General features: G+C 63.4%; 1 protein-coding gene and 1 pseudogene across 1 annotated transcript in view; both read right to left on the bottom strand.

The window, feature by feature from the left end:
• NCOR2 (nuclear receptor corepressor 2) overlaps nt 1–15564 on the bottom strand; it is a 189120-nt gene that overhangs the window by 124966 nt on the left and 48590 nt on the right. Inside the window, exons 3-6 of the mRNA XM_023523892.1 lie at nt 14509–14707; nt 8817–8944; nt 6575–6752; nt 293–472 (exon numbers count right to left, since the gene is read on the bottom strand). Of these exons, the coding sequence (XP_023379660.1) occupies nt 293–472; nt 6575–6752; nt 8817–8944; nt 14509–14613 (591 nt within the window). The 5' untranslated portion in view covers nt 14614–14707. The remainder of the gene's footprint in view (nt 1–292; nt 473–6574; nt 6753–8816; nt 8945–14508; nt 14708–15564) is intronic.
• LOC111732135 lies at nt 1053–1168 on the bottom strand (annotated as a pseudogene).

The following is a 15564-nucleotide window of genomic DNA, read 5'->3' as shown; positions in this document are numbered from 1 at the left end:
GTGGCTAATTCCAGTGTCCATCCCACTGAATTCTAATCAGCGTCAAGGGCTCCATTCCCCAGCTGCGTGAGGCGCACTGTGGCCTCCACGGTGCAGCCCGAGAACATTTCCTTCCACACAGAAAGTCCCACCAGGCAGGACGGCACGCACAAAACAGCACTGTGTGCGACAAACGTGAAGGGCCTGAGGGAAGTCGGCCCGCGGGCAGAGCCCAGCGCACGTCCAGTGTCACCGGCCCAGCCCGGGCTGCGGGACCGGGCGCACACGGCCACCACCCCGGGGCCCGCCGCACCTGCTTCCTCTTCAGCTTGGAGATCTGCTGCTCGACCATGGTGATCTCGCGGTCCACACGGTCCATGCTCTGGATCAGCTCCTCCTTGGAGAGCCGCGGGGGCAACAGCTCCAGGTCAGGGTCAGCGCGTGGCGGGCTGGCAGGGGACACGGGCTCCAGCTTGCCCGTCAGGCCACGGTCCTGGGGCGGAGAGAAACGGACACGGGGTCTGCATGGGGCCACCATGGCTGGCCCCCTGCCACACACCCCACGTTTCCAGCCCCGACGTCAGGCCCCCGGCACCTGGGACATCGGCCGTGACGGTCCCACCTCCCTGCCTTTGCCCTTGCTGTCTTCCTGCCCGTGTGCCTGTCCCCGCCCGTGACCCACACTGCAAAGGTCAGACCCTCCATCCTCCCGCAAGTCATAAAGCGTCCTTCGCCATAACACGCCTCTCTCCTCCCTCACCGATCGCCCCTGTGTCCTCCCACCGGACCCAACTCCCCGAGAGCGGGCCCCAGGCCCTCGGCCTCCACCCGCGGGGTGGCCCCAGCTGGCCTTCGTGGGGTTTATTCCTGATGCTCAGTCCGAACAAGCAAAGTCACAGAATATCACGAGTGGTGCAAACTCGGTTTTGCAAAAAACACACGCGCATGGACACACAGGCAGGGAAACAAAGAGAATCGGGTGCAGAGGGGAACAGGGAGTTCTCGGGGCAGCGGCGAGAGCAGAGTTTCCCCTTCTTTTTCTTTAAATTATGTATTATTGTTGTTATTTTTTACGCCTACGGCACCTGGTCTTCCTAGGTGGTCTCCCATCCAAGTACTCACCAGGCCCGACCCTGCTTAGCTTCCGAGGTCAGACACCAGGCTCGTTCAGGGGGGCCTGGCCGTAGACCACGGACTGCGGCTCCACCTGGGACACAAACCCAGGACCTTCTGCATGTGAAGCAGACGAGCTCACCGCTACACTGAGTTGTTTTCGAAACATGTGAAACCAACCAGGGAGCCCTTTACCGGGTGATCTATCCGCCCCTTCGTTCCACCAGCTAAAACTGATGAGCGCTCGCTCCCCCGCGCGGCCCTCGGCTCAAGGCCCCGCCGCCTCCCGGCCCTGTGGCCTCAGGCAGACCCTGCAGTGGCTCCCAGCCTCAGTCTCCTCATCCGCACGACAGGACAAGTCCCACCTCCCCGCCTGTCCTGAGGCTTGAAGGAGTTAATGTGTGCGGAGCACGCGGCTCAGAGCTCGAAATGCCGTGAGCCCCCCACAAGCACGGGCGGGGGTTGCCCTACCCCCAGACCCCCGCCCCAGGCCTAACGGGCGGGTGGAACCCACCCCCGCCCGTGCCATTGTCAAGGCCAAGCTGGCAGCTGCTGGCAGGGGAGGCCCCAGGAGGAGCTCCAGGCCACTGCCTTCCTGCCCCCACGGCAGCTGCACCAGAGGACAGAAGACACATTATTCCCTGTGACAACTGCAGCCCCAGGGGCTGCCAACTGCCCCTGCACACCCAGCTCGAGCCTAGCGGAGGCTGAGCCATCCTCAGGGTCCCTGTCCCCCCACACGCACGTAGCCCCCACAGGTCCCACAGGGCCTGGGGGTGTCGGGGTCACACTGGGTCTGCCTCATGTCCCCCCAAGACATGGGAAGAGCTGGTGTTGGGACTCCCTAGAGCTCCACACACCGGGATCCTCAGGGGAGGTGCAGAAAAGGCCATGTCCCTTCCGGCCCCCTCGCGGCCCTCCACACGGCTCAGGCCACCATGCATAGGGAGCCCCAGAGCTGAGACCGGGCCCCCCTCTGCCGCTCATCCCCACTGCAGAGATGAGGAAACTGAGAGCCGCGGGCACAGGCCTGGAGTGGCTCTAAGCCAGCGGCCGGACGCTGTTCTGTAAGGGCCCGGTGGAAAATGTGTAGACTTCGCATTTCGGTCTCTGTCCAACCACTCGCCACCCCCGTACTGGGCAAAGGGCCACAAACGAGCGGGCGTGCCTGCATGCCAGCAAAACTTTACGTACAAAAACAGGCTGAGGACCAAGTTCGGAGCTCGCCGAGTTTGCCAACTTCTGCTCTAGGCAATTCACACGTCTTAACTCATGTCACTGTCACGAATACCCTGGGGAGTGGCAATGCCCTTTTCCCCATTTTCCTGATGAGAAGACTAAGGCCCAGAGAGGTTCAGGGAGAGGCCAAGGTCACCAGCCACAGAGCGATGGATAGAGCCCTGGCTAGGAGGGTGCCACGTGGACAGGACGGGCCTTGGAACTCGCCAGAGGCCGGCAGAGCCTGAGACTTGGCGGCGGGGGTCCCCATGGCAGGAACAAGGGCCAGGCCGCACACTCGGTCACGTCCCAGAACAACGTGGCCGGGCAAAAAGCAAGGGTGCATTCCCCCAGGGTCCAAGACCCCTGAGATTAGAGACAAAACCGTGTGCGGAAAAAAATTCCCCAGAAAAATACTCAGCAGGAACGTGGATGTGGTGTCAGTGGTGTGGGCCCCTCAATGCCCCCCGCAGGAGGGCTGCACTGGTGGACACGGGGCTGTGGGCGCCTGACGCCCTCCCACACCAAACCTAAAGTGCCTCTCGCATTCTGGCACCTGCGGGCCTCTGCACAGCTGTTAGCACCAGAGTGCCGAGGCCACCTCTGAGCCAGCTGAAATGAGACCCGCCTGCCCAGGCCCCGTCCCCACCCCCCTCTCTCCACGCCCCCAGGACACTAGCCTGGTCTCCCCAGCAGTCCCATTCACATCTCAGGGTTCCTGGAGGGAAAAGGTGGACCAGCGACACGGATCCTGGAGCCCAGTCTCAACTCTGCCGTAGGAAACAGCTCCCCTCCCCACCTCTGACCTCCTCCCAGGACTGAGAAAGAAGGGAGAGGAACGGAACGAGAATGAGGGCTGTGGATGGAAAGGCTTCGGGGGCCAGGACACCCCAGAACTGTAAGGCCAACCCAGGAATAATTCTCAAAAGCAACATTAGCAAAATGAAGGTTTCCGTCCCCAAAGCCGGCAGGGCCGGCACGGGGTTACATGAAGCACGTGGCAGCTGCCAGGACCTGCTGGGCGAGTCAATGGAGACTTTGCCTTGAGCCCTCGGTGGGTGAGGGCTGCCTGCTTCAGCGGGCTCTTCCTGAAGGCGCAGGCTTAGCTCTCATTCTCGCCAAAATGGCACACGCGGATCCAACCACGACTGAATAAGTAAGTAAAATGTGATGGCTCCACATGGGAGAATGTGATTCAGCCATGAAAAAGCCATGGAGCGCTAATACCCGCTACGACGGACGAAGCTTGAAAACGTCACGCTGAGCGAAAGCAGCCAGATGCAAAAGGCCACGCAGCGTGCGGTCCCACTCATGTCAAGTGTCCAGATGTAGAGACGGGAGGCAGACAGGGCCACGGAGAACCGACGGGGAGCGACTGCTGACGGGCCCAGGGCTGCCTCCTGGGACGGTGAGAATGTTCTGGAACTAGCAGAGGCGGTGGTTGCATTGCACGGGTTTTAGGAGTGTCTTGAATGCCCCTGGACCGCTCGCTGCCACACGGCTAAGTTCATGCTGCGTGTGCATACGGGGGAGGCAGAGGGCACTACCTCCAGGGCTGAGTGTCCCAGGAATGGGACGGGGGACCAAGGGACTGGGGGACCTAGAGACCAGGCCTCCAGACGGTTCCCCTGATGGCTGCTGCCTTCGCTTCGGCCCAGACCCAACGGAGGAGAACAGCAAACCAAAACCCCAAACGGCCGCCAGGTAGCAAGCACCTGGCACCATTTTCCCCATCAATGTCCCTGTGTAAAAATGCAGGCTGGTGTAGGAAAAAAAAACAACAAAAAACTCATTATGCAAATCTGAAAACGGGAGGCAGAAAAAGCCTTAGGGCTGAAGATGTGCCCCAACCCCGCATCCCAGCCCCAGGGCAGCTTCCGGCTGGCCAGCTCAAAGGCAAAGGGGAAACGGCTCCGGGCTGGAAACGGGGCCTCAAAGGCGTGAAGACAGAGGCCCAAAGGGTCAAACTGCCTTCCCGTTTAACACACCACGACCACGTGGCAGAGCCAAGAGACAGTCAGAGATGGGGCCCGAGCTCACCACGGCACCGGGACAGAGCCGCGCCTGCCGTCAACCAGCCCTCGGATCGCAGTTATGTAAGCCAGGGCTCATGTTCAGTCCGTCTGGCATGGGCTTTCTGTCCCTTTCAGCCAACAGATAGCAACACACAAAGGGGCTTTCAGAAACGGTCCCTAACAGAGTTAGGTGAATCCCACAGGAAGCCTCTGATGCCACAGGACTCCAGAGGCACAAGGCAGGGAAGCGTTAGAAAACAAAACATTTTTATATAAAAAAGGAACACACAGCCAGGGAGGGAGGAAGACTGTTTAAAAAAAAAAAAAAAATCCCATCGAATTCCTGTCTCATGCATCCAGCTGCATTCCACAGAGCAGACGCAAACATCTGACCGCTTTGGGAGCCGTCTCTCCCCGGCTTCTTCCGCTGCTGACAGACAATGTGCTCACACTCTCCAAATGCTCTTCACCAGCCCGCAGCAACTGCAGTAGTGGGTCCAGCCAGGCCCACAAGGGGCCCAGCCCCGGGGTCCCGGAGAACAGAGACGCAGACAGACAGAAACAGAGAGGAACAGGCATGGACGTACGCACGGACCCGGGCGGAGGCAGACACGCAGACACAGAGAGGAACAGAGACAGAGAAAAGCGGACACAGAGACAGACAAACAGAACCAGCAGAGTACGAAAGACTTAGGCAGAGAGGCGCAGACGTAGACACACACACACACACACACACACACACACACACACACACACACACACAGAGACAAAGAGATACGGACAGACAGACAGAGACGTGGAGGGGAGGGAGCCCCCCAGGGAGCCACGAGGAGAGGGACGAGCAGCCGGATTCAGAGCCATGTGACACGGACCTTCACAAGAACCCACAGGCCCGAGGGCTCTGGCCCATGTTCTGGAGACCTAGCCTGGTTCTCTGGGCAGAACCGGACATGAGAGCAGGGCATGGCCCACTCGGGGATCCAGTGCCCAGGGCAAGGAGGAACCCTCGCTGGCTTGGCCCTGCGGACCCTTCACGCACCCCGCACCCCCATCTGTCCAGGCCCCACTTCAGGGACCCTCCCCGGCAGCTGGGCAGTCAAGGCCACAGGGACGAGGAAGGAGACTCGGGTGCTAAGGGCAGGAGGGCGAACGGGGAGCGGGGGCCCACCAGGGAGACCAGAGGCCAAGCCTGCGACAGGACAGCCCTGCGGGCAGGGCCGGCTGCGGGCCGGGCGGCCTGGGCTTCGGCGCCCACTCCCGACTTCCCCGCGGCCGCAGGCAGGTGGCTTCCGCTCACGGAGCCTGGGACCCCGTCTACAAAAGGAGAAGGAGGCAGATTGCACTTCTGGGGCAGAGATGCTCGCGCCTGGCACACGGCCCGTGTCACTGTGAACCTGTCACCACCGTCACTCCCTTTCCTGCTCACTCCCGAACGAAGGGCCCAGCTCCCCCTGAAACCCCACCACTCGACCCCCTCTGGCGCCGGGCGGAGACCAGGACCCGGCGGGCCTGCGTGGGCCACTTCTGTCCGCCTGCCTGGCTCCCCGTCCCCACCGCCCCCCCAAAGCCGCAGCGGGATGAACAGCAACGCGCTGGCAGCTGGGAGGCCGCTCACGAGCTAATGCGTCCTCGCGGCTGTGACGAAGCCCGTGGGACAGCTCAGCACGCGTGGAAGGGACATCCGTCACACAGCCACCAAGGACAAGCACGCCCGCTGGCCACAGTCCCCGCCCCAGCCCAGGCAGAACCATGAAATCACAGCTTCGAGGCAGCAGGGCCACCTGTAGGGACAGAAGCCCCTGGGCCGCTGGCTGTGACTCCGCTGTGGGTGCCGCAGTCGGCCCCTCTGAGTGAAGTCCCCAAACAAGTTTCCGGGCTGAAAGCCGTGAGCTCGGCTGGCAGAGCGGGACCCAACACAGCCGCAGCCTGACGCCCGGTCTGCACACATATGTGCTCCTCCCACCTCTGCGTGCTTTCCGTTCCGCAAGCGACAAAAGAGCCCCCAGGACACGCGGGGGCGGGGGGGATGGTGGCCCCCACAGCCAGGACACACGCAGTGGGGGCGGCCCCGCTCCAGCCGGGCCATGCCCCCCAGAACAACCTCAGCCTCCTCCTCCCTTAGCTGCCCGCCTCCCAGCGCCCTGTGCTCGGACCCCCACCAGCCTTTGCCCAAGGTGTCCCTCCCGCCTCCCCTGTACCTCGCACACAGCCCGCAGCAGTGGAGCGCCCGGCTGGGGCCCAGGCCTTACCTTGGACAGGTCCTCGGAGCCCCCGGGCTGGCCAGTGGCCAGCAGCGGGGAGGGCCGCAAGAGGGGGTCGGGCAGCAGCTCCAAGCGAGGGCGCTTGCTCTCGATGAACTCCATCTCCGACTTGCCCAGCTCCGGCAGGTACGAGTGGGACTCAGTTCGCAGGTGAAGCTCCTGGGACCTGCAGGAACCAAGGGCACACGGCGTCACGCCTACTGCACGCCACTGAGCACCCACCGAGCACCGGGCCCTCTCTGACCTTGCGAGGGAAGTGCCCGCCTGTCCAAGGGCACGCGGGACTCGGACAGACTTGTCTTCCTTGTGGTCGACGTTCGCTCGCTGTGTTTAGAGGAAGTGGGTGCCCCATGACTCCGCACGGCCTCGCCCGAGTGTGGCCCAAGGACCAGCAGGACCAGCCCCACCTGGAGCCACGAGCGACGCAGAGGCCTGATCCCACCCCAAACCTGAGTCACACTCTGCACTTACGCAAGATCTCCAGGTGATCCGTGGGTACAACAATTGCGTCTGAGAAGCACCGTGGACCTAACACAGATGACAACACACATGGTGCCATCTGCACATCACCCACCCAGGGCTGACAGCACCAGCCGACGACAGCGCTCTAGCTGCTCGGCGTGGCCTTGTCTCTGCAGCTCAGCCCGGCTGCCTGGAGCGGCGCTGAGGGCTGTCCAGCCTCATCGCTCCTGCCTGGCTCCCCTTCATCCTCCCTGCCAGTCTGTGGAGGAGGAAGCTGGCACAGAGAGGTCACGGCCTTGCCTGAGCATGCACAGCACAGCAGAGCCAAGACGCCCAGCCTCCACCTACAGCCACAGCCCGAACACCGCCTCTGCCGATGCTCACTCCAATCAGCGCGGCATGGGGTCCGGACTCACGCCCCTCACGGCCGGGCCCCACCCTGTCTGGCCCTTGCCCACCTGGTCCCCGCTGTCCTGCCTCAGGGCCCTGCGCTTGCCAGGCACCTACCTGCCTGGCACTCACACGCCGGCTCCCTCCACGCCGCCCCTTCTCTCGAATGTCTCCGCACACGGGGCATCCCCCGCTCAGCAGCGGCCTCCCCGCCCTCCTCTGAAGCGTCCACCCACTCAAGTGCACCTGCTCCTCCTGGACGACTGCCGCCCTGGCCCTTGGAGGTGGCCTCCCTGCGTGGGACACCTCCGGGGTACGTGCGCCGCACAGGGCTCCGGCCAGGCCTCTGGAGTTCTGTCCCATGACAAACGCAGGTATCCGTCAACCTTGCAGCCTCCGCAAGGTGACAGGAGCAGCTGATGGGCCGGCCCGGCCCTGGTGGTGGCCCAGCCCCTACACACAGCCTGAAGGACCTTAGAGGAGAAGTGACGTCCTGTGCCTCTGAAGCGCGAAACCGCCCCATGGTCCCCGTGAAGCTCGTCCTCCCGCCCCCAGGGGCGGCTCACCCTGGTCCCGGCCTCCGGGCCCCCCTGACACACTCCACGCACATTCCCGGCCCCCGGCCTTTGCACGCGCTGCTCTCGCTGCCTAGAAGCCTTTAACCTGCTCTCTGAATGGCCGGCTCTGAAGCAACCAGGAGTTCCTCCTCTGAAGAGGCCTTTCCTGGCCACTCCAGCGAAGCGGCTGCTGCCACGTTCTGGAGTCACCCCGTGTGTGTGTGGCACGTGGGCTCCCTGCAGGCAAGGCCGTCTGTCCCGACGCCCACAGCCCAGAACGGCCAGCGCAGGTCAGACGCCGAGGACCGTAAGTAGCCTGTGTTATCACTGCCTCGGGCGTCGTGGGGCCCTGCTCCGGCCTTGGCCCTCCCTGGGGTCGGGCAGCGGCGGTGCCCACACCGCCACACTGGCTCACTCCCCACACCCGGATTACGCGAAGCTAGGCTGGCCCCGCAGTGAGCAGACACCAGAGGGCCTCGTCCACCGGCCAGGGGATGGGAAGGGACCCAGAGAACAGGAGGAGGACAAAGCGGAGGAAGGAGGGGGCTCCCCGCGTGTACCCAGGTGTGGACACGCCCCACCCGACCAGTGACCCAGCCCCGCCGCCCCCCTCCCCACATCTTGCTGGTCACTCTCTCCTGCCTGGGCCGCACACCCAGAGACCACATGGCCCTTCCCTGCCCACCCCCTTCCCCGCCCCAAGCCCCAGGGCAAACACACAGCCGGACACCCCTCGTTCAACAGCAGCCCAGGCAAGCTCCTGCTCCTGCATGCTCCCCCTCCCCCGCCCCGAGAAGCGGCTCTGTGGCCCTGAGCCTCACCTTTCGCTTCCAGGCTGAAACTCGGACAGCAGGGAGGGCCTCCTCCTCTGGGGCTGGATGATGGAGCCAGGCGACAGGTGCGAGCTGTAGTCCCGGGGATGGTGCTGGTACTCGAGCAGGCCGACGTCCTGCAGCCAGAGGACAGGGCAGGTGGGTGCGACGCTGTGGCTCGGCCGGCTTTATACTCGGAGGCGGAGTGAGGGGTCCTCCGCCCAGGGCCCACCCAGGTCCTCGCCTGGCCCCGAGGCCAGCAGGCATCCATGGGACCCCTTGCCCGTGAGAAGGGGCGCATACAGCGCTGTGCTTGGGCCTGCACACGCGGCCTCGCTCGGCCTGCAGCGAGCGCTCTGCGATTCTGCCCACTTCCCAGACGAGACGACGAGCCTGCCTGTGGGCAGAGATGACTGGGAAAATGCGCGGCCTCACGCCTGGCCAGGGTGCCCAGCGAGGCCCGGGCCTCGCACGCCAGGGGAGGGTCTGTGGGGCTCAGAGACCAGGCCGCGAAGCGAAGGACAAGCCCACGGACGTAAAGTAAGCACAGACCAAAGTCAGAATAAGCTTTAGCCAAAACCCTCCTCCCTCTAGTAAAATGCCGTCCGTTCCCCAGCATCACCCAGAGGAAAAGTAAACGTTAACGAGTTAGGTGGACCCTGATTGCCAACACGCCCTGATCTGAGAAACATTCAAATGCGAGAAAGAAAAGATAGAAAACAACTCTTTCAAAGGAGAGAACTGGACGGGCTTTATTCGTGCACCGATCCAAATCGATTAGTTCTGTCTGCCTAGATCAGCCAGTTACACCCTGTGCGGCCATCGGTTAGCGATGTCTGACACGAGTCAGGCTCGGGGCAGAGTGGGATGGCGTGGGATTTATTTTCTTCTCGGCACCTGTCCTAAAATTCTCCCAATTTTCCATGAAAACTATAGTCATTCTTTGTCTGCCCGGCCTAACCTTTTTTAAATAGTTATTTCTCTGAAGAGAACCGGATGATGCCAGGTGGGCATGTAGAAAACGTGTATGTTTCAGACCCTCCAGAACCGTGTGAAGATGGGAGGCCGGCGGCCAGCGAGGGTCACACCATCACCCGGGACACCATCACCCTCCACGGCAGAAACGGGGAGGCGAGGCCTTCCTGGGCAGCCCCGTGTGGAACCAGAGCCACGAGGCCTCCGGCCAGAGGTGCATCATTCACACCCTCTGAGCCTCAGCGTTCTCATCTTTGAAACAGGTGACTGACCCAGATGGGGGGAGGCCTCTGTGCCTCCTACCCCTCGGCCCCCTTAATTCTCCCAGGGATTTACCCCAAGGCTGAGGGCAGCTCCCAGAAGGCAGAGCAGGGCTCGGCCGCCCCTGCCCCCGCCCCCGAACACCACGACGTCTAGCCCAAAGCACCAGGTGCTCACAAACGGGGTGGGGGAGAAGGAAGAAGAAAGGGCTGGAGGCGGGAAGCGAGGGCCGCCGGGATCGCTCTGGCGAGGCCGCCGGGCAGAGACCCCGCGTGTGCACGGGCAGAGACCCCGCGTGTGCACGCACAGAGGCGCACACAGAGGCCGGCGTCGCCAGGCCCTGCGGTCTGCCGGGGGCATTTCTCCCATCTGCCCTTGCACACAATAGCAAAATGAGCCAAGTGGCAGAGAGACAGATAGTCTAGTCCCTCGGGAGAGGGTCTCAGCAGGACGGCGCCTACCCCTGCCAACTGAGGTGGAGGGAAGCCCGTGACACGTGGGGCCCCCGTGGCGTGGGCATGGACGGCCCACTGCATAAACTCTCTGACCTCAGCTTCCCAGTTCAGAAGCCAAGCGGGACGAGCTCGTCAGCAAAGTTCCTCTAAGAAGCATCTGAGGGGCCACTCCTGCCGTGTACACACTAACCTCCGCCCTTAGGCCTGCTGGCCTCGGCCTCGAGCGCCCCACCCCGCCCCCCGCATCTGCGAACGCAGTCACATGCAGTAGGACCATGGATCGATTTGTGACAAAGTGGAAATTAAGCAGACTGGCCCTTCCCCCAGAGAGTTTGATAAGCACTGACCTAGGGCAGGAGTCAGCAGCCCAAGGCCACAGCCTGGCTCAGCCCGTTTCGTCACTTGTCACTGGCTTGCGGCCACGGCCATGGCTTTACGTCTTGGCTGAGCTGCTTTCACGAGACAACAGCAGTGGTGCCAAGGAGTTGTGACAGTGACCCTCCCTCTAGAGGAAAAGCCCACAGTGCCCTGAGGACAGAGTGGAAAGTACGCGGCTGCACTGTCGTCACAGCGAGTGGTGTCATCCGAGTCACCGCTGTCCCACTGCAACGGCACGTACTACCTCTCCAGGCATCGGGCAAAGGCCTCTGCACACGCCGGCTAATTCAATCCTCCCGATCCCATAACCACCCTGGGTCAGCAGCGGGGGAACTGAGGCACAGGGCCATGGGGCCCCTCGTCCAAAGTCTCCTGGGACCTCTGTGGCCGGGCGTGAGCATAGCTGTCCGACTCCAGAGCCCGTGCCCTGAACGGCCCATCCACAGGGAGGCACAGAGAGGTCGCCTAACGTGCCGAGACCACGTGGCAGGAAGCAGCTCCGAGACCCAGACCCACGTCTTCCGGCTTCAACACCTTCATTTAGCACAAGGGCTGCAGGAGCCCAGGAGAGCTCAGGTTCCAGGGGCCTTGGGGGGAAAATACAGAATTGAGCTGGGCCCCAGAAAGCCCCAAAGGAGGCGAGGAGGCAAGGAGGCGGGGGTCTATCGGGATTCTCAATCCTGGGAGACCCTTGGGGCCAGGGGTCTCCAGGACACTCTGGAGAGACGTGGGGTCTTGATACTGGGCGGGAGGGAACAGGGCACGGAGAGACCATGCAGGCGGGGCAGACGAGACTCCACAAGCCACGAGCACGCGGACATCCACGGCGGCACGGAGTGTGCCTGAGGCCGGTCGGGGTTGGGGCCTTTCCCCGGCCTTGGTCTGTGAGCACACCAAGAACCACGCCTCCGTTTGCACTGGGCATAACACACCAGCAGCCTGCAGATGACACAGGCTGAAGCACGGCCAGCAGAGGAGGCCATTCCCACCACCCCTCTGGGAGCTCAGGGCCCTGCAGTCCCCTCCTTGGGCTTCCTGCCACCCCGCCAGGGGGAAAGAAATGTCTGCCACGTGCATTCACCACCCCGAGTGCCTTGCTCAGACCCACAACGCGCACAGTACAGATGGGAACACTGGAGCTGCCCCACTGGGTGCAGGGAGCAGCCGATGTCACTCAGCAAATCGGGAGGGTCGGGGACTGAAAGCCACAGCTGGAGATTGTCTGGGCTCCAGAGGGGACCGGCTGTCAAAGCAGCCCTATGCCTAGAGCACCCTGGAGGCCTCTGAGGCCAGCAGGTGCCACCCCAGGAGCCAAGCCTGTTGGGAGAGTGTGTGGGAGCGAGCCGAGGCCTAGGATAGTCACAGGTCACTGGGTCCAGGCCCCGCCCCATGTCCCAGCAGATCTGCCTCAGCTTCTGTGCAAGGCATCAGGATCCCCACCTTCCCCCAGCTCCCACCTGGCCCTTAGGCAGGGGAGCCATCTTTCTGTGCCTTGATTTCCCCTTTCATCCACCCTGTCTTCCAAGGACTCAGAAAAGGGGAGCATCTCCTAGGATGGGCTGGTGGGAAGCTGAGGGAAAGTGGCTGCAGCCCCAGACACATGCCCGGGACAGCGAGACCCTGGCCCCCGCTCCTGCCTTTCAGTAATAAGCAGGACCCCTGACTGGGCTGCCGCAGCACAAGGCAGAGCAGGCAGGGAGTGGGGCCCCCTGCGGCCACCACACAGGTTAGGGACACCCCACCTCGTAGCCATCCAGGGCCCCGCTCACCCCTGGCCTTAGCCTCCTGCCTGGAGGGTGCGATGACCACTGGGAACTGTCCAGCCACACCCTGCATCACTGACAGCCCAGTGCAGGCCGAACAGGAGGTGTCTGGGGTCAGCCGGTGACTCCCAAATGACAGAGAGGGCCCAGTGAGGACAAAGAGCAGGAGGGACAGGAGGAGCAGGGGCCATGGAGTGGGAGGCTCCCCGAGGAAGGGCCACCCCATCCACCCTAGGGGAGGGCTCCCCAAGGAAGGGCCGGCAGAGGGATGGGAGACAGCAGGAGAGTGGCTGGCCAGCCGGGAGCGGACAAGAAGCCGGAGGCGGCGGCTGGGCCCCTCCCCCACCTCCAGGCAGCGAAGAGTGACAGTGACTGAATCAGGGCAGCGGGGGCTGGGCACGCACCGGGCGCTGGCCCAGGCACACAGGCGAACCAGGAGCAGGGGTTCTCATCGCTCCCCGTGTGTGGATGAAAGAGAGGCTCAGAGGGGTCCCTTGTCCTGCTTCCTCAGCTGGAAATACTTCCCATCTACAAAACGGGGAGCCACGGGTCCCCCGTGGGGCGATTAGGAAGAAGCATGGGCACCGCACACACGCGGGCCCGGGATGCAAGTCCGCCCCGTCCACCCCGGGGGAGGCGCTCAGTAAGGAGAGCCCTCATTTCTGGAGTCGGGGCTGCTGGCGGCTATGACAATGACGATGGCAACACATAATAACCGTCGACCTGCCGGAGCACGCTCCACAGCCCTGGGCACACAGTAGGTGCCTCAAATAATGACAGGGCCCCGGACCCTGCGCCTGAAGCAGACGCTTTCTCACGGTGATTAAACCTCCTGCCTCGTCCCCTCATCTGCAAAGCGGGGTAACGGTGCGAGGGGCCCTTTCGCTGGGCAGTCTGTGGGAGCCGGTGACGCCACCCCAGGCAGTTCTCACAGGGCCCCATCAGGCACTGGCTGTGACAAGCATCCTGGGGGCCCGAGCCCTCAAGAGGCGACTGTACGGGACGCCCCCAGGCTGGGCCAGCAGGTTCATATGCAAACACGCTTCGCTCACGGAGAGAAATGCACCCCCACACCATTTCCTCTCTGTGTCTCACAAGGAGGGGCCGCACCAGCCAGCGGGACACACACGTGCCCACACACAAGTCAGCAGAGCCAGCTGCCACCCCGGCTGCAGCTGCAGGGCCTCGTGACCCCTGCCACGCAGCCAGGCGGACAAACAGGGCAGGACCAGGACTCCGACAGCCCTCTGCGAGCACCTGAGGACAGAGCATACAGGAGGTGCCCAATAAACGCCAACAAGGCAGAACCAAAGGCCCACCCTCGCGCACCTAAAGGTGAAGGTGGAAAACAGGGCCCCACGTGGAGGGGGGCGGAGGGGTGAGTCCCTGCTCCCCCACCGGCAGGCTGTCCCCCATGGAAAGCAGAACCAGCAGCCTGGACCCCCAGATCGGGACTCAGAGACAGGACACGTGCTGGGCCTCAGCCCCTTAGGGCCACAAACGTCACCACGGTGAGGAAACACCAAGGCCAAGGATCAGGGAGGTGAGGGGCTGCGGCAGTGGCCCCAGGAAGCGACCCCAATCTAGAGCAAGGAAGGAGCCCAGCGGGGGGTGGGCTGTGAGGAAAGTGTACACAGCAGGCGCTCCATGTTTGCGCGCAAATTCCACTGAAGACTCAGAGGCAGACCCAGCTCAGCCTGGCCCGTCTCCCCTGTCCCAGCATTAAAGTGGCGGCGAAGAGACGACCAGGGGCCAGCGTCTCTGCCAAGGCGCCCACTCCCCCGTCGGACACAGCGAGCCACACCAGCCCTGACTCCGAGGACAAAAGGGAACAGGGCAGGGACTCGATGACAGAAGAAGGCCTCTTACCGTGTGGGGTCGGGCGATCTGCACGGGGTAGGAGACGCCGTGGGGCGGGTAGCGGGGCTCAGTGGCCCTCCACGTCTGGGCCACGGGCTGCGTGGAGCCTGACATGACGGTGGCCTCTGGGGTGAGCTCCTTCTCGATGGCCACCGATATTAAACGCCAGTCTTCGTCATCTGCTCGCAGGCCGCCCTGTCACAGATACCTGAGGGAAAACCAGAAAAGCAGCGATGTCAGCCGGGGGGCAGAGCTCCTCGGGGACCCCGGTGGCCCCGAGTCCCTTCTCCGGCGTGCGGGAACAAGAGCTGCCCTCTTCCGTGGCCACCGATGGCAACGGAGACGCGACACGGCGGGCAGGACCCGAGCCCCGGCCGGGCCAGCGGCTGCCCCACCAGCCACATGGGGAGACGTGTGCCCCCCGCCACAACCTGGGTCCTCACTCAGCCGGCGGAGGAAGCCCAACCGCGCGGGCGTACCCCACCACCCCAGCAGCTCCCAAGGCCCCTGGCCCCCCATCCCAGCCCCAGGCCTCGGCAGGAATCCGAGTCCCCGGGGAGAAGTGCCCCGAGAGCACCCGGAAGCTTGCGGGAGACACCTGAGGGCCGGGCCCGGGGGGCACACGTGCCCATCCCGGGCTGCCGGGGACACGAGCAGCTTGGGCAGGACGCAGGTCGCACACAGAATGACCCCAAGCAAGACCGGGCCTGCCTGGGCCTGACGGGGGACCCTCTGCAGGAGGGTGACGCTGTAGTGTGACGGCAGAACAGGTGTGAGTTTGGGGGCGGGGCATTAGGGACCAAAGGCCACAGTGAGGACACAGCCAAAGACATGGACAAGAGCCATGTGGACCCCCAGAGGTCCCCGGGGGGCGAAGGAGACCACTCGTGTCCACATTGGACAGAATCTTGAGAACTGCCCGCTGGCTTCACAGGTGGGAGGCTGAGACCCAGAAAGAACAGAGAACTCAACTCAAGGGGGTGAGGAGACCCTGGTCGGGAGCTGCCTTCACCCACAAATCTCTGGGGGTCCTCACCACTCCCAGAATCCTCCTCTCCCTTCCCC

The sequence above is a fragment of the Pteropus vampyrus genome, unplaced genomic scaffold (genome assembly GCF_000151845.1).
Source record: "Pteropus vampyrus isolate Shadow unplaced genomic scaffold, Pvam_2.0 Scaffold430, whole genome shotgun sequence".
NCBI lineage: Eukaryota > Metazoa > Chordata > Mammalia > Chiroptera > Pteropodidae > Pteropus > Pteropus vampyrus.
Note: the sequence above shows the minus strand (reverse complement) of the source record. Positions and strands in the feature narration are given on the sequence as shown.